At 38.9% G+C, this 27,642-nt stretch overlaps 1 protein-coding gene across 1 annotated transcript in view; it reads right to left on the bottom strand.

The window, feature by feature from the left end:
* The window catches only part of dtx1 (deltex 1, E3 ubiquitin ligase), an 81,938-nt gene extending 55,709 nt beyond the window's left edge, over positions 1–26,229 (bottom strand). Inside the window, exons 1-2 of the mRNA XM_061986145.1 lie at positions 25,822–26,229; positions 25,008–25,550 (exon numbers count right to left, since the gene is read on the bottom strand). Of these exons, the coding sequence (XP_061842129.1) occupies positions 25,008–25,266 (259 nt within the window). The 5' untranslated portion in view covers positions 25,267–25,550; positions 25,822–26,229. The remainder of the gene's footprint in view (positions 1–25,007; positions 25,551–25,821) is intronic.
* Positions 26,230–27,642: the final 1,413 nt, after the last annotated feature.

The raw sequence follows: 27,642 nt of genomic DNA, 5'->3' as shown, positions 1-27,642 counted from the left end.
AACAAAAGTTTCAAGAATGCAAATGGGTGTGATTAAATTTCAGTCACTCGCTTGCTGTAGCAGTAGTACACGCTGCAATGTTTACAAGATGGACAACCTAGAGCTAGCCAATCAATGCCAGCATGTCTAATCGACTACCTATAAAACTCATTGCCATTAACTTTGAGCATCTTTCTTTACACCCTTTGTTCTGACTGTCACACTGTCTTACTAGCTAGTTATCTGTCTAGGTTCTGGCAATGGGACTCCAATGTGACTTTGTACCGCAGTGGCATTTTTTTTTTTTTAAAAGGAGCAATGGGACAGCTCAGAGCTGTTTTTGTCTGACAGGGAGGCTACTGCACATGTGGCTATCACGTCCACAATGTAATAACTTCGTAGTAGTGCTAGCTAATTTTTTTTAGAAATGTTATTTAACAACTCTGCTCTCGTTATAATAGTGTATTGTCCTCAAAACTGTAGTTGTGTATCTAATTTGTTTATAGTGTGTTCAGCTTTATGATAGTGATACTCCAGGGGTCTCCAACTTCTAGCTCATGAAATACCAGTAAGTCACCAAAGTATTATTGGCTTCAACTCTTAAGAATATTTGTATAACTGTTCAATTCGGATATTATACCTCTATTTAATGACAGATTACCACAAAAAAGCATGGATACAATGTTTGAGTAAACAAAAGATTCATGAAGAAAAAAATATTTGAAAGTTATTTGAAAGAAACTACATCTGGCACACCTTATCACTTTATGAGATCAGCGAAAGCCTAAGAAATTATGTATGTCAATAAGGCATTTCATCTTTCTTGATAAATGTATTTCAATTTTGACAAAAAAAACAAATGCAAGCAAATGCAATTCAAGTGATACATTTTTTTGTGTTTTCAACCTTTTTTGAAATAAATTCTACATTAGTTGAACTGCAATATCTGCTTGTCATTTTGACATCTGATTCCGAAGCCAGTGTTTCCATCAGTTTGTTGGTAAACAATAGGAAAATTGAGTAGTATCATCATGAAGCGGCTCTCTCAGGGCTACCTTAACTGCAATGTGGCCCACGAGGAAAATAAGTTTGATGCCCGGTCCATAAAATAATAAAACCATACAGTTCTACAGAAATCTGCTGATTAATGGATGCTGTACATTGTGAGTTAATGAATAGCTCATTGGGTAATGGCAATTGCTCTTTGAGCGAGGACGAGGTTTCGAATCTCAATGATGGCAAATTTCAACATGTGTCATTATTATTGTTTTTATCAAAATACTTATTTGTAGAATACTGATATTTTTACTGTACTTACATTATTTTTAATTTAACTTTTATAATTTTTTTTAAAACAATACGGGCCCTTAAAGTGTCTGCTGAGAATTTTTTAGGGCCATTGAACAAATGTAATTGAGTACCTCTGCTTTATTCCGCATGTACAGTATGTGCTTTGCGATTGATGGGTGACCAGTACAGGGTGTACCCCACAGCTGGGATAGGCTCCAGCTCACCCATGACCCTAGTTAAGAAATGCGATATAGAAAAGAGAGGATGGCTAGTTTTGCATTAATGAGAACCACCTACTCCCCTCTCATCGATTAAGTACAGTATACATACAGTAGTATTATGTGAAATTATCACTATGAAATGTTTGTGCAGCTTTCTTATTTTTTCATACAATATTTACACTAAAACCCAATAAGGGCTCGACTGGGGAGAGGATGGATTTGTGTAATGTTAAACAATGTCGTCCAAAATTTGAAATATTTATCTCGCCCCTTCAGGTTAAAAGCATCATAAAACTTGATATAGGGTGGCAGTTTATTTTTTTACTTTTGATACAAATTTCACTTTAAAGGAAGTTGCCTGGGGTGAAACACAGCCTCCCTTACTCGCTTGCAACACGTTTTTAAAACAGACACGAAAATATGCTCACAAAGTCTTTACCTGCTTGAACTCTGGTTCCACAGAAACAAGCTTGTTTCTTGACTTCTCTCTTATTATGCAGATACAGTCATCATTCCTGCCCATTAGCTCGTGTACGCTACAGAACACCACACACACATATAATGTATAATATGCATAGTCAACTCTAGATGATAAAGATGCTGATAATTTATGGAGTTGGGAGGAAATAAAATAACTGAAAGCCATTAGAGGTTTGCAAATAAACCCAACAGTGCAGCAACACGTGGAGAAGAAAGCCTTTTCCTAAAATTGCCTCAAACAAATAAATCCAAACAGAATGCTGCCAAGCAGCTAAATATACATCACAGATACATCTGGCCCAAACAAATTTGACACTCTGAGCAGGGGAAGGCATTTAAACGCACCATGGAGTTATTCTGTTAATAATCTGCTATCATACCTGTGCAACAATAGTGTTCTGCGAGAATATTTAGCTGCTCATTAACAACTAAGTCGAGATCAGAGACCGTAATAATGAGGGTGACAGTCGGCATTAAACTAGTTTAACAGCATTGTAGGCTTCAATATCACAGCACTGCGTCTCTTCTCTCACATAATCGCACATTAAAGCTTATTTTCTCTGATGATATGTCACATTCATTTGCAGCTCTGAGCGATGTACTATAGTCGTGAGTTGCCTCTTAGATTCTCCTCAAGCTCCATTGTGTCTCTGTCGGCAAACATGACTGGTGCACAAAGACAAAGTCATGATTATGGTTGACAGAGAGGGTAAGAAAGAGGAAAGTACAGGAAACATGCAGAGCTATAGGACAGGGGGAAATTGTGGGAGGAAGGAAGAATACTGGAGGAGGTCCAAGATAGGGGGATTTGTGCCAAGGAACAATAAAAAAAAAAAAGGAGGAAAAAAAAGAATGTCTTTCTTTGGCCAAAGCCTGGAAAGTGAACACTGCAGTAAAAAGGGTCTTACTAATACATTCTGCTGCCAGAAAAGAAAAAAAAACCCGGCTTAAACTGAAGACATCTCCTGCTTTTTCAACACTTAAACACCATCTGGAAGACGAAGGCATGCAATTTATCTGCGAGTACTGCGGTTTAAACAAGAAAAGACATGAGTTGTACAATAGAAAAAAAAATAGAAGTATAGTTGTTTGTCCACCTGCCAGTTCTAGTAGAGCGGCCAAGCACCAGACCCTCAAACAACCTTCTGACTTTGTGGCTGCCGTGACTGTCCTCGCCACTTGCTTACTCACTGTGTGTGGGTACTTACTGGCACACGGGCCGGTATACCTGCGTATGCATTAAAGGCAAAAAGAGACGCGTGTTGAGGAGGTGAGCGCGGCTGAATGCACATCGCTTGCATATTTAAGTTTTACTGCACCGTGGCATCCTTTTCACGCTGCTACAGCCACATTATGTCTGGCTGAAACTTTGCAAGCATGCCACCACGCCATTGCCTCATCGGCGGCCAGAGAAACATACACCAATGGTTGCGACGAAAATGACTGCCTGAAATATGTTTGGTGACGCAGTCTTATCGTGTTCTTAGTACACTCTGTTCGTCCAACTGCTGTCCCCAATGTGTCTTTATTATAAAACGTGTATGTTAGCCTGCTCGGAACTCCCCAACCGCAAGTCATTCTCCCCCAGCGCCGAATGCTAGGGACTGCTTTGGTTTTTGACATCGCTTGCGTCAAAGTCTCACCAATGTAGAGGTGTGTTATCAATGAGACTAGAGATGTCCGATACTATCGGTCTGCCGATATTATCGGTCGATAAATGCTTTAAAATGTAATATCGGAAATTATCGGAATCTGTTTTAAAATTATCGGTATCGGTTTCAAAAAGTAAAATGTATGACTTTTTATAACGCTACTGTGTACACGGACGTAGGGAGAAGTACAGAGCGCCAATAAACCTTAAAAGGTACTGCATTTGCGTGCCGGCCCAGTCACATAATATCTACGACTTTTCACACACACAAGTGAATGCACGCATACTTGGTCAACAGCCATACAGGTCACACTGAGGGTGGCCGTATAAACAACTTTAACGCTGTTACAAATATGTGCCACACTCAAACAAGAATGACAAACACATTTCGGGAGAACATCCGCACCGTAACACAACATAAACACAACAGAACAAATACCCAGAACCCCATGCAGCACTAACTTTTCCGGGACGCTACAATATACACCCCCCGCTACCCCCTACCCCCCACACCTTAACCCCGCCCCCCCAGCCCCGCCCACCTCAACCTCAGGGAGAGCATGTCCCAAATTCCAAGATGCTATTTTGACTCATGTTAAAAAAAACAATGCACTTTGTGACTTCAATATAAACATGGCAGTGCCATGTTGGCATTTTTTTCCCATAACTTGAGTTGATTTATTTTGGAAAACCTTGTTACATTGTTTTAATGCATCCCGCGGGGCATCACAACAAAATTAGGCATAATAATGTGTTAATTCTACGACTGTATATATGTATCGGTATCGGTTGATATCGGAATCGGTAATTAAGAGTTGGACAATATCGGAATATCGGATATCGGCAAAAAAGCCATTATCGAACATCTCTAGATGAGACAGGAGGTGAAGAAAAAAGCTGTACATTTATCGAATATAATGATAAAAAATAAGACAAATAACGAAATATAATACATATTGTACTACATACAAAGAAACTAATTCATCATTGAATTTAGGCCAAAAACATGTAGAATATGCTTGAAAAAAATGTAATAGTTTTGGGTGTCAAGAACAGATTGGATCTACAATATTTCTTGTTAATCTCTTCCAGTTTCTCCCCATGATAAAATTGGAGTTACCACTGCATTTGTAGTTGGTGCTGTACCAGCCAAGCTGCCACCGTCACAGTTAAATGGTTTCTTATTTGCCGTGTGCAGTCACTTAACCACATTACACAACACAGTCTTGCCATTTGAACATTTCCACTTAAACAGAAATGTTGATATTTTTTGGCTGATGGTCATTTTTACATCTACTTTCCACTACAGCGAGGTGGAGGCTTTATTATTCCCAAGCAATACATCTTCAGCCAACTGATGACTTGGATGCTACATAAAGGCAGCTCTTTAGTTCTGCCACTAGCCCAGCCTGAGGAAGGTGTCCACTGCGTATCAAATGAGGCACTTTAACATTCCGCTGCGGCATTAGAGCAACAGCGGCATGTCTTTTAGCTATGTCAAGTGGCTCTTGCCCAGGCCAGAGGCCATTGTGTATCGACACAGAGCTCCATGATTGTGTCGACCGTCATTAACAAACTTTTCCCTGGGCTGCTGCAGCAAATCGCCTTGTTTCTTCGGCATGAAAGACTACACCACTGTTATTAAAAATGGCAACAGGTGTAGACACCATGCACAACACAGGATTAACGGTAAGCCATTGTGTTAAATAGTCTGGAACCACTTTTCTGTCAACGAGAGTGTCAACATCGGCAAGACACACTTTTCATTGGAATTCATGCACCCCGGGCATATATGCGACACATGTCGCAATCCAGAAAATGCAAAAATGAGTGATTGTGAGTACAATCGTTACACTAATAGCACTATATTTTTGTGTTTTGTCATTTAATATCAATGTATCACGCTACAAACGATCGAATGTATGATTAAGTCAAGCGTGGTTGTCCAACTGATGAAGAACAGGCCACTTGTGGAACATAGCTGTTTTTAGGGCCCTAAAAAACACATCCAAACAAAACACATATGGATAACATTTATTTACACTCTTTTATTAGACTATTTCATTACCAATTACATGATGTCAAGTTCACTCCCCTCCCAACACCGGGACCCCATTACCGCAAGTACACTGCCGACCTGTGAGAGACACTATGTCTTACCTAACATAATGAAAAATCGTGATTCATAATTGCGATTTCATTATTGATAAAAACAACTGTGATTATTATTTTGGCTATAATCGTGCAGCCCTACTGTAATATACCATTTTCTTCAGGTACACAGGCTTTTTGCCTGCATAGGACATCACAATATTTCATGTCAGACCTCACACACCAATATGACACAGTCTTGCCAGCTCAGCAAAAAGCTGACTGATAGACATGCAATGTAATAGGAGACTGAGGAACAGTTTATGCGGTTATGTCTGAGATGACATACAACCGTGTTATAGGATTGGATTGTAAGGTAAAATCTGCAAGATATACACACTCATAATCAAACAAGGATGCTAATTTCAATGACATCACCTTTTATGAAACGTTTGCAAGGCTCTATACACATGTGCCACATAAGAGACTCATGCTGATTGAGATGGGTACCATGCAATCAATTTAAAAATACAATTATTTTGCCAAGACAATCATTAATGGCCGTATCATGGCTGTCATTTATCACAGGAAACCATCTGTTAGACCAGCAAATAAAACATCCTGTTGTGCAGGAGGTCAAAGAGCATGAGACCTAACAAGATGCTGATGAGTGTTGCATTGACAATTTCTGATGGATGAAGCAAACATTTTTAGCTTCAAAATATGTTCTACTTTCACAATTAGTTAATAGACTATTCCCAAGATGGATCATACGTGTAATCACACCGACTTAAATTAATCATTACAGCTCCTATTCACAGCTTTTTAGCAGCTATGTTGACACTTTTGTCATTTGACAAAAATAAATTGACTGTAACAAAAGGCACAAATTCATAGCGGTTGAGGCTAAAAGGCAGCATCTGGAATAATTTCAAAGTTATGCTCTTGACAATCAATGTTGCATAACCAATGACACAAATGCAGTCAAGTAAGACTTGAAATCTGGAAGTGGTTGCACAATTCAAAAGGCAAATGTTCACATATCATCAGCTGTTTTACTGCAAAGAGAAGAGAAAAAAGTGCTGAACTATGAATGCTTAGAGGAGTTTTGTGTTATGTCTTGTGGTTAAAAAAAAAAAAAAAGAGGGTAGAAGCATTGACCACAAATGACTGCAAGCTGCAAGCAACGCAGGAAACCAACTCATTTTATGGAGATTACCTTCATAAATCATTTAAGATTTTCTGGGAAACCTTAATCAGTCTTGAACAGATGAGGGTCAACTTTGAAATGTAATTTCTATAGCGCTACAGTGGGTGGGATTAATTGAGCCGAAGGCAATGCACCACCCACACACACACACACGGTTTCTGAGTGCCTCCTAGCAGTGACTTGAGCCTTGCCAAAAAAAGTAGTTTTGGAGCACACAACAAAGTATTGCATGCCAGGATTAACTAGATTAGACTCAATTTACTTAATTGGCTTGTTTATGTGTGGTGCCACTGCTAGAATCTATTGTAAAAGTTTATTGTAAATAGACAAAGCCACATTTTAAAAACAAGTCAATCATTTAAAAAGCTGTAGTTTACAACAGGCTCCAAATATTGTTTTCTTTCAATGGAGACATGATTTCATTCTACATTTAAAACACTTTATTGTGGTCTGAATAATATGTATTTGAACATGATTTTATGTAAATTTTGCTCCACAGTAACCCGTTTTTTGAGTCTGTCTGCAAGATGTTCATTTTTGGAGGCGTTCCCAGATTACAAATGAAACCAAGCCCCACCAGCGACAAAAGTATCATGATTTATCTTTTAAAAGTAGTGCAGGATAAAAAAGCAATAAGGTGCATATATAAATAAATAAATATATATATAAATAATATATAAATATATATATAAAATAAATAAATATATATGAATAAATAAACTTTTACTTGATGAATTCAAAACATTTTTGTGAATGTTTCCAACAGAAAAATTAAAGAGCCTTGAAAACTCACCTTGGGGCGCCAGTGTTATAAACCTAAGTTGTTAATAATAAAACGTGATGGAGTCACATTAATATTCAGCTGAGTGCTCCAGCTCCGAACAATCAAAATAAAAGTGCTCTTGTGTGGTTGAAAAGTGTGAATTTGAGGATGTGGGAAGGCACATGCACGTATCTATATAAATGCCTTGTCACATTAAAAAAAAAAAAAAATTTTAGCACCATGTTTAGTCCAACTAATGGAATCGTTCATTTTGCATCTCTGGCAGGTTTATGTAACATCATCATTTGCTGATGAGAATTTCAGCACTAATAACTCTGTGACTGGCTTGCTGCTCGATGAGCCAACACTGAGGCACAGTGCACACTGATTTTTCATATGCTGTGGAGCATGTGTGAAATGCCCACTGCGAGAGCTCACACTGGGACAATGACACATTCTCAAAAGCACCTTGGGCTTTAATTTGGAATTTAGCAATTTATCATGCTGCCACTGAGCAGTCACAGCCCGGGAGTGCAGAGTGAGAGCAGAACAGGACGCGACATGCTCTTAGCACCCCACAACTGCTGGCAGAGTTGTGTCAGTGTGGCTCTGGTTTCAGTCAAATCATGATGCTTTCTGTAAATGTCAGACCATGCACTTCTATTACTTCAAAACACAGCGCTCATGGAATACCATAAACATCTGCTTTTTATAGAAACTAGCCAGCGTACTGTGAAGTCAAAGACTCATGTCATTTTTGACAGGGACATTCATCAGAACAAAGCCTCCTTTCTTGTAAAGATGAATCATCTGACACTGAGGCTTCGAAGCATGTTAAGAGTTGCAAGAAGTGCATTAGTCACTGGATTCTGCACAGATGTGGAGAGAGTGAAGAGAAAAGAGCAGTGGTTAAGACACAGATGTGTATCAGCTGTCATACTTAAAATCAGATGGAAAGGAAGGGCTCTGTACCGAGGATGTCGTTGTGGCTTGTGCAGCCCTTTGAGACACTTGTGATTTAGGGCTACATAAATAAACATTGATTGATTGATTGATGAAGATAGATACTAGGGCTGCATGATTCTGTAAAAGTGTCATACCAATTTTTCTAGCTTAGAACTGAGGGCGCGATTCACTGCGACAATTGTTTTTGTGGTGGCTCGTCATAAACAAACTTGGAGTGCCACAAATCAATTTGGAGCTACAGTTCCTGTTCACCCTCACTCATAAACAGAAAACGCTCCTGCTCTGCCAGACAAAAAGAAGACCGAGTAGAAGGGATCGTTTTTACCAACTCTGCGATTTTTGTCATTATAGTCAGTGAGCAAGCAGACCCCTCAAAATATTCATATTCATCTAGCGACAGATGTAGTGACAAGAGTTTTGGAGAGTCCGAAATCACTCTTACAGGGGAACTGCACTTTTTGGGGAATTTTTCCCATCATTTACAATCTTTATGTAGGACAATAAAACATGTTTTTTTTATTTTTTTTAAAAATGCATTCTAAATAGTAAATAAATGCAATCCAAAGTCCACTTACAATGGAACCTATGGGAGTCGCTCTTTTCTGCCTGTAAAGCCCTTAAAAAACATTTAAACACCTCCATTAAGGTTTTATATACATACTGTAAGTATACATGTAATATTCTAACAGTTACATTCACAAAACCCAAAACCAGTAAAGTTAGCACGTTGTGTAAATCGTAAATAAAAACAGAATACATTGATTTGCAAATCCTTTTCAACCTATTTTCAATTTAATACACTGCAAAGACAAAATACTTAAAGTTTGAAATGGAAAATTGGTGAACTGGTTGAGACGCATAATAGATTTAGCCCTTTAGCTAGTCCTACACCCCAGTCTACCGGGCACCACACCTTAGTCATAGGGGACTCCATCACCCGAAACATATAGCTTAGCAAACCAGCCACAATTAAGTGTATTCCTGGGGCCAGAGCACCTGACATTGAAGCTAATCTTAGGGAGCTAACTCGCAACAGGCCTAGTAAAGACGTACTAGCTATGCAAACATAGTTGTACACAAGGTTGGGAGCATGGAATTGTCCAAAATGTTTTGGTATCCTGGAGCATTCAAAGTTCCTTTCACTAAAACTAAGGGGCCAAGCCCAACTCCTGAAAATGACCCCACACCATAATTCCTCCTCCACCAAATTTCACACTCAGCACAATGCAGTCGAAATGTAGCGTTCTCCTGGAAACCTCCAAACCCAGACTGGTCCATCAGATTGCCAGATGGAAAAGCGAGATTCATCACTCCAGAGAAGGTGTCTCCACTGCTCTAAAGTCCAGTGGCGACGTGCTTTACACCACTGCATCCCACGCTTCGCATTGGACTTGGTGATGTATGGCTTAGATGCAGCTGCTCGGCCATGGAAACCCATTCCATGAAGCTCTCTGCGTACTGTACGTGGGCTCATTGGAAGGTCACATGAAGTTTGGAGCTCTGTAGCAACTGACTGTGCAGAAAGTCTTTGCACTATGCTGACCTCTCTGTCAGTTTACGTGGCCTACCACTTGTTGGCTGACTTGATGTTGTCCCCAAACTCTTCAAATTTTTTGCAAATATTAGCTGATTAGGAATTTGATGCCTGCAACATGTTTCAAAAAAGCTGTCACAAGTTTCAAAAAAGACTTAGGGAGTTGAGGAATGCTCATCAAACACTTACTTGGAACATCCCACAGGTGAACAGGCTAATTGGGAACAGGTGGGTGCCATGATTGGGTATAAAAGCAGCTTCCATGAAATGCTCAGTCATTCATAAAGAAGGATGGGGCGAGGGTCACCACTTTGTGAACAAATGCGTGAGCAAATTGTCGAACAGTTTAAGAACAACATTTCTCAATGAGGTATTGCAAGGAATTTAGGGATTTCACCATCTACGGTCCGTAATAAAAAAGGTTCAGGGAATCTGGAGAAATCACTGCACGCAAGCGGCAATGCCCGTGACCTTCGATCCCTCAGGCGGTACTGCATCAAAAACCGACATCAGTGTGTAAGGGATATCACCACATGGGCTCAGGAAGACTTCAGAAAACCACTGTCAGTAACTACAGTTTGTCGATACATCTGTAAGTGCAAGTTAAAACTCTACTATGCAAAGCGAAAGCCATTTATCAACAACCCCCAGAAACACCACCGGCTTCGCTAGGCCTGAGCTCATTTAAGATGGACTGAAACAAAGTGGAAAAGTATTCTGTGGTCTGACGAGTCCACATTTCAATCATTAAAGCAAAGTTTATTTATATAGCCCAAAATCACAAGTGTCTCAAAGGGCTGCACAAGCTACAACGACATCCTCGGCTCAGACATTTCAAATTGTTTTTGGAAACTGTGGACGTCGTGTCCTCCGGACCAAAGAGGAAAAGAACCATCCGGACTGTTATAGGCGCAAAGTTCAAAAGCCAGCATCTGTGATGATATGGGGGTGTATTAGTGCCCAAGGCATGGGTAACTTACACATATGTGAAGGCACCATTAATGCTGAAAGGTACATACAGGTTTTGGAACAAAATATGTTGCCACCCAAGCGACGTCTTTTTTTCAGCAAGACAATGCCAAGCCACATTCTGCACGTTACAACAGCGTGGCTTCGTAGTAAAAGAGTGCGGGTACTAGACTGGCCTGCCTGTAGTCCAGACCTGTCTCCTATTGAAAATATGTGGCACATTATGAAGCGTAAAATACGACACGATTACACCGTCGCTCAAAATAGATCACGAAATGTAAACGAGATATTGCCGGCGGTTTATGGAAGGTTCTTTACTCCATTGGAAGCTGTTGTATTTTTTAATGCAGTCTAACGCGTAAATATATGTCTTCTTGTCTTTAATAATGACTGTGAGGAAAAATACGAACAAAAGTGCAGTTTCCTTTTAACAGGTATGTAGATAGAACTATGTTACAACATCGAGTAACCTTAACAGTAAATTAGCAAGTAGATGAATAATAGTTTTGAGAAAATATTACAACTGGAAATTTTATGGTCCCGCATACGTCAGCAGCCAAATTAGAAGCCTTTGTAACCGTTCTGAAATGCTTCTATTATCTGTAAGTCGCACCGGAGTATAAGTCGCACCGGCCGAAAATGCATAATAAAGAAGGAAAAAAACATATATAATTCGCACTGGAGTATAAGTCGCATTTTTTGGGGAAATGTATTTGCTAAAACCCACCACCAAGAATAGACATTTGAAAGGCAATTTAAAATAAATAAAGAATAGTGAACAACAGGCTGAATAAGTGTACGTTATATGAGGCATAAATAACCAACTGAGAACGTGCCTGGTATGTTAACGTAACATATTATGGTAAGAGTCATTCAAATAACTATAACATATAGAACATGCTATACGTTTACCAAACAATCTGTCACTCCTAATCGCTAAATCCCATGAAATCTTATACATCTAGTCTCTTACGTGAATGAGCTAAATAATATTATTTGATATTTTACGGTAATGTGTTAATAATTTCACACATAAGTCGCTCCTGAGTATAAGTCGCACCCACGGCCAAACTATGAAAAAAACTGTGACTTATAGTCCGAAAAATACGGTACATAGTGAAACCCATTATCTACAACTTTAAGCTACTGTACATTTAAACCAGTGTGGGTGGCACTGGGAGCAGGTGGGTAACTTATAGTCCGAAAAATACGGTATATATCGTTATCGCAGGAGGCTGCAATACATATTGTGATATAGATTTTAGTCCATATCGCCCATCCCTGACAGATAGTGGTCCATACATTATCAATATGTCCAACAAGTTGAAATGACATCATCTTGAAAAGCTGCTAATGTGTGGGAGTTTAAGAGCAGGCAAACATGCACAGCTTAACAGTGTCATTATGGCTCTATCACTGTCACTTTCCATCAGAAGAGCTCCACCTCTCGCTCTGTTCCTTTCGTCTCCTTACCCCAGTCTTCATCACTACCGCCCTCCTCTGCTCCACAAAGCACCGCTCCAAACCGTCTCCTGTCCAAGTGGAATACAGCCAAGCGGTTGTGGCACCTTCGCACTGCTTTGCCTAAGCATCATTTAGACTCTGCTAAAAGCCTTGTCTCAATCATGCAATTACAAAGAAATCTTTAAAATGGGAAGCAAAATACCTCCACCAGGTACAGGACTAATTCAGAGACGCAATCACATATTTGATAAAAAGGGTTACACAGTGAAGGTTGCTTTGAATTGAAGTCTGTGTTCATTCTTTTGAAATAAGCAGTGCTTGTGTATGCATGCACACAGCACCTGACCTTTAGCACATATACAACAGCCTTTTATCCTTTTAAATTACACCCACAGACCAACGACATAGTACCATTTAACTAAACTGCTAAAAACAAATAAAGACAACACTTAAACAACACAATGCAACTCCAAGTCAATCAAACTTCCGTGAAATCAAACTGTCCACTTAAGAAGCAACACTGATTGACAATCAATTTCAGATGCTGTCCGGCAAATGGAATAGACAGCCTGTAGTGTGTTTTTATACTTTAATTTTAAGTGTGACTCTAAATCTAGACCTTCATGGGTTAATAAATTTGATTTCCATTGATAATGTTTGTATGATTTTGTTGTCAGCACATTCAACAATGCAAAGAACAAAATATTTAATAAGAATATGTCATTGATTTGGATATAGCATGTGTTATTTTAGTGTTCCTTTTATTTTTCCCAGCAGTTTACATATACCGGCCACATACAATTTCGCAGCAAAATAAAAAAAGCAAAAAGGAAAGAAAACAGCCTTCCTCAATCATCTGTAGTACTGCATGTGCTTAGCTGGTTAAAAGCCACAACGGTTTCTTATGGAAAATTAGAGCAGACATGGGAACATAATACCTTCTTTGTTTACCCGTTTAATCACAGTAATTAGGAGGTAGTGGATTGGACCATTGGAAAATTGGAGTTCAGTCCTCAAAGTTATGAAACGGTGCAGCTTGCACCTTAACAATTTTCACATTTGATTCACAAGGCATAAACAAATACAAATGTGTTTTATAGTTTTCTATAAGAAGATCAGAACGAATCAAAATAAATCCACCCTGTGATTAATTTGATTATTACATTATTTTAAATACATGACATGGAACGCCAAAACAAAAAACTATCCTGCACGAAATTTAAGTTTCATTTGGCATAAGCTTTAATGACAAAAGCAACATTTTAATTACACATCAACTGACAAGCTTATAAAGTTACAGTAAAAACAGAAAAAATCACCAAAGTGAATCTGCGCATATTTAGACTTAGACTTAGACAAACTTTAATGATCCACAAGGGAAATTGTTCCACACAGTAGCTCAGTTACAATGATGGAAAGTGTAAGGATGGAAAGGACAATGCAGGTATAAATAAACTAAATATAGCGATATAAAATATAACATGTATACGTAATATTTACATAATGTATGTACAGTATATTATATATACTGATATATTATATTATGTCTATATCATATATACATTTATATATGATATATCATATAAATATATATATTTATACATGATATCTATATATATATGTATATATATCATATATTTGCAATTCAGGATTCTGTCTGTGTTTACTAACAACGGAGCCGCAGTCCAGTCGAGTGTCTTAACATAGAAATATTCTCACTTCTTTTTTTTGCCGAGCACAAAGAAAAGAACATTTTAGTTAAATGTAAGTTGTGTCTTGGATCAAAGATCCTATCTACTGCCCAAAACAACAATTCAAATCTGCCTGGTTAGGCGTTGTGTATGTCACGTGTGCCTTCCTTAGGTGAAGCCAGGTTTACAGCTATGTTGTTATTATGCTGTTTGTTACTTATGTATGTTATGTTGCAGCTATTTAAAATAGTTTTGTCAATTTGTTCTGGCCTGAAATAAATTGGCCCTTTGAAACATATCTTTGTCTTTGTGTGTTGTATGTAGACCACATTGCTTAGCAGAGTTCAATGATGCAAATGCATGTCAAGTTGATCAACAGATTGTATTATTCTCCAGTGCAATAACAGTACTGAAATGAAGGCTAAAAGGGCATTAATGGGAGCTTTAAAAAAATAAAAAAATAAAATAAAGTACCGTATTTTTCGGACTATAAGTCGCAGTTTTTTTTCATAGTGCGACTTATATATGTTTTTTTCTTTTTTTATTATGCATTTTCAGCAGGTGCGACTTATACTCCGGTGCGACTTATACTCCAAAAAATACGGTAACTAAATAGTTACTTTTCACAGTAACACATTACTTTTTGGTGTAAGTAACTGAGTTACTTTTGAAATAAAGTAACTAGTAACTGTAACTAGTTACTGGTTTTCAGTAACTAACCCAACACTGGTGGCGACCCATCAGCGTTCCTGTTTAGTCTACCGACAATGTATGTCTGCTCTTAAACGGGTCTGTGCATTACATTGTACTTTTTAAGTGCAATGACAATAAGGTGCTATCTATCTAAATAATTATGTTTGCAATTTCGCCTCCGAGTAACGTGGGTGTTCTGATAATCAGCATATCCAGACAGACAGACCCGCTAAAATAATTGCGCCTTTTATTTTGCTCACGTAAGAGACACAATCATTTTCGCACATGCTTAGTAAATCAGCTTTGCGTGCGCTATCAGGTTTGCAAATGTTTTAATACACGCAAACCTTTAGTAGATCAAGCCCAATGTGTCTTACAGGACTGGAGTGTATCGAAATATTCCGTGTTTGCTGTGTGATTCAAGATGAATAAACAAGCGATCACGTCAACACACAAAGGTAAAATACTACAGCGTAATACGCGCATAATTGGACGCTAACTGGAAAAATACACTTCAACTAAGGTAACTTTTTTTGGCTTTAACTGAAAATAACATTACCTCGGGCATTCGATACCTGAGGTACCACTGTAGCTTGTTAACCTCCTTTGTCGCAAGCGAACAATGGCAATTAAAAAGAGACGGGGAGGGTTATTAGAGCTGAATCTAATCCAACAATTACAGTCACTTTTATTGAAAATGTTGATCTAAAATTGGAGAACACCAAGCTAGTAGTATAGATTCAACAGGGGGAGATTTAGTCAGCGCAGCGTACGGCGTTGGGCTGGAATGATTCATCAAGTAAATCCATAATAAGTTTTGATTTATATGTTGTTGCTTTGATTAATCATTTAATGAGTGCAACTTATAGAAATTGATAAAAATCCAGACTGCATGGAGTGTCCAGAACTTTAAATGCGCAAACATTGCTTCCGCACAACTGCTGCAATATAGTGCACGAGTGGTGGCGTGTGGGTGCTGTGATTGTGGTAGCACATTTTTTTTATTCTATTTGTGCATTAAAAAAATAGAATCAGGATCATGCCCATCAGGAAATTTGAATAACCCTAAAATACACATTTAGGCTATAGTGTTTAATCGAACAAAATAATTGATTACTCGATCAATAAAATAAACGATAGCTGCAACCCTAGTATGGTGTCGTCTCGGCCTAACCCAGGATTTATTATTATTTTTATGGGTTGTATATTTACCACATATTTTTGGTATTTGCGGCTGGTTTTGAAACGTAACCCCCGTGAATAACGGCAATCTACTTAGGTTTGAAATTGTCAAATTATTAAATTATGCCAACATTTTATGCCTGTAAAAGTCTTGATTTTCGTCATGGTGAGGTCTATATTTATCTACAGGCTATTTTTAAGACAGCTCTTGCTACCTGCGTGCAGTTTTGGAACATCCTTTTCAGACTGCTTTTCATAACCCTATCCCTTAAAGCCAGTACATAACTGCATCAGAGATAACCTTCAAATCCATCACCTTTCTCCCACTCTAAAAATTTAACAGGCATTTCTAAGTGGTCTGTGTTTTTCTGTCACTTCAACATCAGGGCAAGAACAAAGTCAGGAAGCAAAAGCAATAACCATGGTGTGAAATGAAGGCCATGAAAGTGGGAACATGATGGATACCGTATATGTCGGTGTGTTTTGCAAGTGGGAGTGTGTTTAGTGAAAGGGGATCAGTCTACACGAGTGTTTGGAGGTTCAAGCATTCCTCTGGGGAGAAGAACAGATCAATTCTGCTTGGCCGGGAGCCAAAAGCTGCTTCCAGCCAGATATTCATCCACACTACACATAAGCCTCTAAGCTCTGACTGTATATGAAGAACTATGGGAAGGGGCCGGGGGTGGACATTTCACCAAAGCCAAGTCTTCTTTATAAGAACTTTGTGGCATATGTATGCAAATGAAATCTAAATACAGATGCTTCACATACAAAGAGAGACCCTGCAACTATATATATGGAATTAACCACAGGCACAATCATTAAATGGAGCAACTCAGCACAGTTCAAACCATCAGGAATTCCTTCAGAAACCACAGGATAGCAGGACAGACCACTTAAAACCACTTGCAAAACAACTTTAGAGGGTAAGATCACTATACAATGGTGTTTCTCTACAAACATGAAACCCTGTTGAGCCACAACTGTAGCAAGGAGTCAATGTAAACATTCAATACATGTTCCATTTAACTGTCTCTACATTGAAAAAGCATAATGGAGGCTCAAAACAATGGCTGTGATGCAACAGTAGCTCAGTCGTACACACAAGGAACAAAGAGAATTAGAGCAGGTGACCAGGCTGATGTCCATCAGGCCTTCATGGGAAAGGTTTATACCAGGCGAGGGGGAAGGCAATGCACAGAACAGGACAACGAGGGGTGATAAATGTCAGAGTCCAGTCCCGTGCTAATGGCTGACGAATGGCAGTGTGGCTCATCTTGTAGCCAAAGCAGACGTGTGCTGCTTTGTGCCTGCACTAGCCAACAACTCTGTATCTACTACAGACTACCATCGAAATCTCTGCTGATTGCCGCCACACAGATCACGACACCCACACACTAGCACTCTATTAGTATGTATGTAGAAACTATGTCCACAAATTTTAATTTGATACATTTGTATTAGATTAGATGATTATTTGAATCAACAGAATATAATTTTTTTTTTTTATATCAAATTAATCGATTAATCATTGCAGCCCTATTGGGATCAACAAAGAACTACGGTAGTAGCAAAAGTTGAAAAGGTGCTCCCTTGCTGCTCATCACCGTCTTCACCAATAATTCCAACAAAGCTAACAGTGACGTTTTAATGTTTTTGTCCATTTCATTCGTAATTTTTATGTATTTTATATTGTTTTCTGCATGTAAAACTGTAATTATTCTCTGTAATGGTTTTGTTAATATTTTTGGGTTTGAGTAATTGTTTAAAGTTCATTTTGGTCTTCTTCAAGAGTTGGCGATGTTTTTCGGCCAAGGTTGGAGTCGGCTCTCTTGGTTGCTCTGTTGGGTCTGCTCCTGTCTCTGGCCATGCTCCCCCAACCCCGGCAGACGATGGCGTGGAACACCACAGAGGCCACCACAGTGTATATGTTTTTTGTTTTTGTTGTTGTTTAACTTTTGTGGCTGTGTGTAGAAGTGGCTGGTTGCATCAGCCCCCCCCCAGCATTTACCTGTTTCTCACCTTTTTTGTAAGGGGCGCCGGAAGTTATAATGAGCAGGAAGTGACAAACATTGTGTAAAAGTAAGTGCTCCATTGACTTCCATGATATCAACATGATATTGGTTCAAAAAGTTATACTGAATATTGTAAAACCCTTAACTTATATATGTAACCTATCATTCCAGACTGGCTGCTTTCCAAGTCAAATGAAAATCGCTAAGGTAACTCCGCTCTGTAAAAGTGACAGCAAACACGCTTTCACCAATTACAGACCAATCTCCCTTTTGCCTCAGTTCTCAAAAATCTTAGAGAAACTATTTAACTCTCGACTTGAATCTTTTCTTGAGAAGCATCATATAATCAATGACGGTCAGTATGGCTTTAGGTCCAAACGAACAACCTCAATGGCGATAACTGAAGCTATTGAAGAAATTACTAATGCACTGGAGCATAAAAGATATGCAGTTGGTATTTTTATTGATCTAAAGAAAGCCTTTGATACCATTAATCATTCAATTCTACTAGATAAAATGGAAATATATGGAATTAGGGGGCTGGCTGGTGACTGGTTAAAAAGTTATTTAACAGGGAGGGTACAGTTTGTAAAAATTGGTCAATTTTTATCTGATACTCTTGGCAATGCTTGTGGTGTCCCCCAAGGGTCCGTGTTGGGGCCAAAACTGTTTAATGTATATATTAATGATATGTTTAATACATCCAAAGTACTGAAATTCATACTATTGCAGACGATACAAATATATTCTACAGTAGTGATGACTATAATGAGCTCATAAATACAGTAAACACAGAACTAAACATAATTAAAAAAAAATGGATGAACACAAATAAATTATCTTTGAATATAAATAAAACTAAGATAGTGATGTTTGGAAATCGCAACATAACGTCTGAACAGAAAATAAATATTGATGGTACCCAAATTGAAATCGTAAATGAGAATACATTTTTGGGAGTAATAATTGATAGTAAACTATCATGGAAACCTCATGTCAGACACATTAAAACAAAAATCTCCAAAAGCCTCTCAATTATAAACAAAGCAAAACTATACCTCAATGAAATTGCACTCTATACTGCCATACCTTACATACTGTGTTGAAGTATGGGGGAATACTGACCACAACACAATTCATCCTCTGATCATATTACAGAAAAGAGCAGTGCAGATCATTCACAACGTTGATTATTTAGAACATACTCATAATCTGTTTATGCAATCAAAGTTGCTCAAATTTGATGACCTTGTTAAATATAATACATTAGGGACGGCGTGGCGCAGTGGAAGAGTGGCCGTGCGCGACCCGAGGGTCCCTGGTTCAATCCCCACCTAGTACCAACCTCGTCATGTCCGTTGTGTCCTGAGCAAGACACTTCACCCTTGCTCCTGATGGGTGCTGGTTAGCGCCTTGCATGGCAGCTCGCTCCATCAGTGTGTGTGTGAATGTGTGTGTGAATGGGTAAATGTGGAAGTAGTGTCAAAGCGCTTTGAGTACCTTGAAGGTAGAAAAGCGCTATACAAGTACAACCCATTTATCATTTATTTATCATTTATTAATAATCTTATATAAAGCATTTAACAAATTATTGCCGCCTAATCTACAATGTTTTTTTTATAAGACGAGTGCAGGCTCATAACTTGAGAGGCTTTGGATATTTCTTAAACCACTCGTAAAGGTTTTTGTGTGTCTGTATGCGGACTAAAACTATGGAACAAACTGGATTTACAACACAAGCAATACCAAACTATTAATCGATTTAAACTATTATACAAACATGGGGTCTGGTTCAAATATAAAGATGAGGGTCTTTAATTTGACCTGCTGTTGTACTCTGTCTCAAAGTGTTAACATGTGCTCAATGTTTCCTTACCATTATTTCTGTGTTGTCTATTACCATTGTTGGTATATTCATTATTCCTACATTGTTGATACAAATTATTGTTACAGTATAATAATTATTGTTACCTGTGGTAATGCCACTATGATACAACATCTGTATTATAATCCTTGAACAAAGAAACAGTGAAACTCGTGTGAAAAATCACTGAATGGAGAACTGGGGGTGGGATTAAATAAATAATCTTCTTCCCACTCCCTTTCAGGCAAAACTGGACAATCATGCATTAGATACTATACATTACCTTTTGCACTATATTAATTTATATTTTTATGTGTTGTCAACTTTGTACTTTTTTATGTCATTGCCTGAAATAAATAAATAAATAAATAAATAAATAAATGAAATGAAGTTGGCAGACCCGTCAGCGCACCTGTTCTGTCTCCCTGTAATGTTTGTGCTGAAAATCTTAATTTCCCCTCTGGGATTATTAAAGTATTTCTGATTCTGATTTTGGAACAAATTAATGTACACCGGGTTACTACTGTATGAATATTTTGAATCAAAATCAGGGTCATGCAGCACAGTATATCGCCTGAGCAGCTAGCCATTAGTTGAACACAGACTAACTTAATTACACTGTATTCTGCAGGTAATTCTACTGTGAATGAATCAATGGAAACTGACATAATGCAGATCAATGCACAGTGAGGTCACCTTGCATACATACAGTACATATTTGGTTCGCTCCACTGACGTTACGCAATATCATTAAATCATCTCCAAGAGAGATTCACTTAGCCTGCTTCAATTTCAATGTGAAGACTAAGCTACCTTTCCTCCACATAAATTATGCTTTAAATGCTGGGACAAAAGCAAAAAGAGCAAGCATGCTCTGAAGTACGAGATGTGTCATGATGTACGTCAAAGCTGACATGTTAATTTCTTCAGAGTAATGGGCCACTCTTTTACAGTACACTTACTGCCCTTCAAACTGTGACAAAATCCACACAATAAGATAAAATGACAATTAGTAAAAACGTGCACTGAATCGCATTCAAATGCTCACTTCAAACTCATTTCATGGATTCGACATCCTGATAAGAGACCTTTGCTCCAAGCTACAGGACCCATTTACTTGATGAATGCGCTTCCCCTGTGACACTGTGCCCTTCAGCAAGGTTTCACCACAGCAGCAACCCCCTCCTGAATGAATAAATAATTGCAGCACCTTTTCATCTGGGTGGCTCATGCCGTGTGGACGCTCCGAGCTCAGCTGGAGTCCCAAAGCAGGCCGGGACATTCAGGACTCCGATTTATTCCCTGGGACCTTACGTAAGACTTGTGTGGCTAACGCATCAAGGCTGGCTCCGTTTTAATCAGTCCCAAAGAGAGATGATGTGACATCATTTGCAGAGGAAGCAGGATTCTCCTAATTATAGATCTACATCATATTTTTTGTACTAACCGTGTACTTACATGTATCTACCTGCAGGGGCGTAGCACCAAATTCTGGGCCCCCATACACAAGATGCCTGAAGGACCCCCCCATCCCACCCTAAACCCAACATCACCGCGACTCATATTCACACACTTGATATGTTTACATGCACTACAAAACTCATTTTTACATGGTTTTGGTTGAAACCAGCTTTTTCAAAACACATGTAAAAACTTTAATTAAGTTTTTGACTGTTTAAAGATGGAATCAACATATATTTTTGATAATTTGGTTTTGGCACAAAAACATGCCAACAGAATGTGAATTTATATAAATAATAATATAACTTGACAGATATATATATATATATATATATATTAGGTGAACAATGACAAGTTTTCATTTACTTCAGAGTGTAACATATATCATCAGCAGTGGATAATACAAATCATAACAATACAATATCATTACTAAGATTAAATTATTATTAGTGCATCTCCAGGTGGTTGAGTCTCCCCCTGTCTTGAAAAACTCTCTATTTATAACTTTAATCAAGGGTCTTTGAACCCACCACAATTATGTGCAATGAGATGCAAAAGTGAACATTTAAAGACAAGACTTGACTTTGACTTGATTATTTCAGTTCTTCCTATTATTTTTCAACTGTACTACGTCACAGCTGACTTTGGGTGAGTCTTTAATTAATGTGTATGTATATACATATATATTAGAAACATATATATCGCAATTCAGACATGGAAAATTCTATAATCGATTAGTAAACTTCAATACTCGATTGGTTTATTAATTGAATTAATTATCCTCTCTGTAGACTCATACTAATCTACTTGCTCATTTCATGTTAATATCTAGACTTCTTAAAGTTTAAAAAGCACCTATTTGTGTTGTTTAAAGCCAACTTAGCAGTTAGCTAAGCTATTAGCACGCATTCTCTTGGTTTACTCGTGGCGTGTAACATCTTTAGGCTCATCCTTCAGTGATAATACTTAAGATACAAAAAAGTTCAGTTAATTTGCTGCAATAAAGGGGATCATTAATAACTTAAAGGAACGCCGCCACATAATTAGCTGCTAGCCGCTTGTCAGCCGGGGACTAAAAATAAATACAGTCAGCCAGAGGGGATTGTTTTTGATTCGAAATTACGTACTATTTCACAAAAATCTGCTGATCAACTGGCATATTTCTACAAAATACGATTCCGTTCAACTTGAATGTCAAAATATGCGTTTTCCATTTTTAAGCACCATTTTAAGAGTACCAATTTGTAGGGTTGTAGGATTTTTGCAAAACATATTGAATCAGGATTATTTTGATTTGATATTCAAGTCATGATTAATAACACAATCATTAATTAATTTTAAAACATGAGAATTTATTGTACCAACAAAACACAACTTTTAATATAATTTAAAAGAACCACGAATGTCAATTATAAACCAGTAATTGATGTCAAAGCATAATTTTGTAAATGTATCAATATATGTTTTAAGTACACTAAGCTTGTGTAAGGTACTTTTTTGAAACCTTTATTTTGTCAGTGCAGTTACACCGGATGTTGCACACCATGGTATTATTGTGAAGGGGTTTGGGGGTGACGGTGGGGGTGTGTGCTGCTGTCCTGTTTGTACATTGATCTTAAATCGAGATGTCTGAGATGTGTTGTCGGTGTACAGATTGTATAGATTGTTGTGCTTTAGTTTAGTAGTTTAGTCGCTTTTTCAAGTGGCTGTCTTGACATTGTTTAGTTCAGGACGGAGCGGTTGAGTGTTCGGTGATACATTTGCGGTCCCAGACAAATTAATTTCCCAAACATCCATCCATCCATCCATTTTCTACCGCTTATTCCCTTTGGGGTCGCGGGGAGCGCTGGAGCCTATCTCAGCTACAATCGGGCGGAAGGCGGGGTACACCCTGGACAAGTCGCCACCTCATCGCAGGGCCAACACAGATAGACAGACAACATTCACACTCACATTCACACACTAGGGCCAATTTAGTGTTGCCAATCAACTTATCCCCAGGTGCATGTCTTTAGAAGTGGGAGGAAGCCGGAGTACCCGGAGGGAACCCACGCAGTCACGGGGAGAACATGCAAACTCCACACAGATAAATCGAGATGTCTGAGATGTGTTGTCGGTGTACAGATTGTATAGATTGTTGTGCTTTAGTTTAGTAGTTTAGTCGCTTTTTCAAGTGGCCGTCTTGACATTGTTTAGTTCAGGACGGAGCGGTTGAGTGTTCGGTGATACATTTGCGGTCCCAGACAAATTAATTTCCCAAACAAATGTTTTTTTCTCCTCACAATGACAGCATTTCACTCACATTCATGTTAATTTCCTTGATATTCTGCGTTTAACAGTGGATTACATTTTATTTGCCATTGTTATTCGGTCTGCAGTTACGTGAATGCTGAAATCATGTGCCTTACTTTAGTGACTCTTGATTAGGCATACTAGTGTTGTGTCAAATAAAAAGTGCCAACCATGGTGACATCTCAACCTTCTAGTAGATGCACTCTTTTTTCCACTAAAACGCTCACTTGTCTGTTTCCCCGTTACAACACAAACAAACGACGCAACAAATTCCCTTTTTGTCTCTCATGGAAACACACCTGTTGTTGACTTTGGACTGACTGGCGGCTGCAACAACACCAAGGCTGGGGAACAGAGACACGCGGCAGGCTTACACACAGACATGCATCCACAAAAAATATACACCACGCACACATACCCCACCCACCATCCAATGCCCTTGACGCGAATCGCTTAGGGGTGATGGACGGCTGGGCAGCGCCTGAAGAGCTGCAGCCTTACACCGTAGCCCCCCACTCCCCTCTGTTGCAAGTCTCGAGTTGTACTTTGTATGTTGTAATATGTATATATGTGCTTTGCTATGGAGTTTTTTTCCCACTCCAGACTGGGCCCCCTTCGGAGCCCAGTCTAGATTGCATTTTCTTTTACTCATCCTCCCCCAGCGTTGACCTTTTTCCCATCTTTTACAGGGCGCCTTGTGGCAACCCATCAGCGTTTCTGTTCTGTAACCCTTTGTTTACACAAACAATGTGCATCTGGACTGTGGAACCATTGGCACACATGTTTGTATGTCAGAAACTGACATTTGGGCTTTATGTTTTATTGTTTTGTTTTTACTGCTTTATTGTTTTGTTTTTTTATTGTGTTTTTATATGTTTAATGGATCTGAAGGTCTGCAATAAAGATTGATGATGATGATTTGTCTCATCTTGAATGGGTTTGTGCTGAAAACAAAGATTTGTTGTACTTGTGCTATGACAATAAAGACCGACCTACAAGTTCAGGAATTTGCATGCACGTGGCGCGGCCCATAATGTTTTTTTTTCCATTATACTTTTGATAGGAGAAGCCATAATCGAAATTAAAATTTGATTTATTGTCCACCCGGTTTGTCACCGGTATCGTTTCAAATGTAAACGATGCCCATTCGTACTTATGGCCTGTATCGCACGTAGCTAAAGCGTCTCTTACCTGTATCCTGACGAAACTGATGCATGGACTGCAAATCAACGATGTAAGGGGAGAGCTGACCATCCACCTGGCCCAGAACCACAGTTCCGCGGGCATCCCCCTTCAGGATGTTCTCGATGTGGTGGCAAACCGCCGCACCGTAGGGCCTCCAGCGGCCATGTTCATTCAGCCATTCCCAGACCACTACTCTGGCCAGGTTTTGAGGAGGGTAGCCCAGACCATTAACAGGCAGCAGCAAGCCTGGTCCCAGGCGGGCCATCGTCCCTTTGCAGGCCTAACCGAAAACCACCTGTCTGTCAAATGTCACCCAGGATCCTGATCATCATCATAATTATCAGCGCCACTGGTGGGGGGGGGGGGGGACAGTTAAATGAGAGACTTTAGTGATCTGCTTTCAAGCAAGCAGTCATGGTCTCTAAGGTCTGTCATGAAGCTGGCTGCCTAATCCTTGAAGCCTCTCGGATGTGAGCTGGCAGATGTTGAGGAGCTGCAGCAGCGTTTTTTCTGCTTCCTGAGGAACAGGTAGACAGACGGGGGTGTTTGCTGTAGAAATCACAGAAAGGTGCACCAGTGAGTCTTCCAGTGGTTACAATCACACATTCACAAAGCATCAGCATATTGGATGTCATCTGTATTGTGTGAGCTGTTTGAAGGGCGAGAATGATGATGATGATAATGCTCTTCAGGTTGAAGCAGGGGTGACTAATGTGCTATCATCTTGCCATGTCAATATAATGATAATCTTATATCACGTGACACATATTTGGCATGCCTTGTATATATGTATGTATGTATATGTGATGTCAGTACAGACCTGTAGGTTGCAGATGTGGTCCCTCACATCTGGCAGGCAGAGGCTACATTTTACTGGTCCAAAATCACTAAAAAGGGAGAAAAAATAAACAGAACAATATTCCAACGAACCCGAATCTTCACAAGTGTTAATCCCTCGACGCAAGAAAAAAAACTGTCTTCATGAACGCAGAAAACAAATCCGTCGCTTCTTCAGTGCCGTTGGTCTGATTCGCCAGTTTGTTGCTCCGTCGTGTTTGAGCGCCTTCGTGTCCCAGTTAGTCTTACGTGAAGACATGAGAGGTCGCCATTAAGTCTTACTTAACACATTTCGAAGATAAATTAAATACGCACTGTTTGCTTCAAACAGTTAAAACGCCAATGTCCGAGCGCACCTGTATGGTGAGTGGCTGAAAACCATCCAAGTCGTCAAGCGCTTTTTTTTTAGGATAATTCCACTTCCGGTGTGTGGTTTCAGAATAAAAGCGTTGGCACTAGAAACATCCGGGCGTCGTTCGTTTCTTTTCTTTTTTTTGTTTAGGTTTTTTTAATCTGTCCTGTCCAGCTTCTCGGGCAAATCATACTGTTGATGTAGATGCCCATATCGGCTGTACAAATTGACTTTACAAAAGAGAAATGTGGGATACTTCTCTTGTTGCTTTATTTGTATTTGACTTTATTAAATGGATTTATATTATTATTTGGTGCAGCCGGGCCAGAGCAGGAGGGGATAGAAAGAGAGAAAAAAGGAAGACAGAGGGGGAAATTGTGGGGACAAGAGGGGGATAAGACAGAGAGACAACAACAACAACAGCAAACACAACAATAACAATAACAACAACAACATCAGCAAATAGGATATGTACAAATATGATGATAAAAGTGATAGCAAAGAAGCAGTTAGTGAAATGAATAAATAATACAGAAATGACAATGAACATTATTACACTAAAAATGGAGCTGTCATGTCTTTTGATCATGTTTTGTTTGGCTAGGTTCTGTTTGGTTTTTGGACTCTTTTCAGTTCCTGTTTGTGCACTCTTGTTTGTTTTTGTTTCCATGACAACCAATTAGTTGCACCTGTTTTCACGTTCGGACTCACGCACCTGTCAGCAATCATGTCACTATTATCTAAGCCTGTCCTTTTCATTTAGTCTGTCTGGCGACATTACCTTCTGTTACCTCGGATACCCATATCACCCTTGCTACCCTTGTTACCATAGTTCATGCTGATCGTTTCATGTCACAGTAAATGTTTTTGTTTCTTGCCCATAGTCTGCCTAAGTGCTAGTTTTTGTTTCATTAGTCAAGTTGTGTCTCCGCCTTGTGCGCGCTTTTTGTTTGTTCTTTTCATAGTAATAAATAAATCATGTCCTTACCTTCACGCCGTGTCCGATCCAATTTCCTTGCATCTCGGGAAAACAAACCCCGCCATAGTCCACGTCGTGACTGGAGCAATACAAATACCAATAGAAATAGCGCTATTGATAATGAATATTAACAATAATTACCTCTATTATCAACAATACAATTGTTCAAATGCAACCATATATATATGTAATGATAACTTGAAATACAAAAGAAAGCAGGTAAATGGAGGGGAAGAAAGAGAAGCCAACTATATTAACCTTGTAGATTGTTATAGTAACAATAGGTTAAGCTCAGTCAGTGTGCCGTGTGTTACCCAGTTTCCCCTAGGGCAGGGGTGTCAAACTCAAATACAGAGTGGGCCAACATGTAAAACTGAACAAAGCCGCGGGCCAAGGTTGAACAAATTAACCTTGTAATAGGGACCCAAATAAGTTTTGCATTGAATATTGAACAAGCAAGGCTTATATAACTT

This window comes from Nerophis lumbriciformis, linkage group LG12, assembly GCF_033978685.3.
Source record: "Nerophis lumbriciformis linkage group LG12, RoL_Nlum_v2.1, whole genome shotgun sequence".
Taxonomy (NCBI): Eukaryota; Metazoa; Chordata; class Actinopteri; order Syngnathiformes; family Syngnathidae; genus Nerophis; species Nerophis lumbriciformis.
The sequence above is the reverse complement of the archived record's forward strand: the minus strand, read 5'-3'. Positions and strand labels throughout refer to the sequence as shown.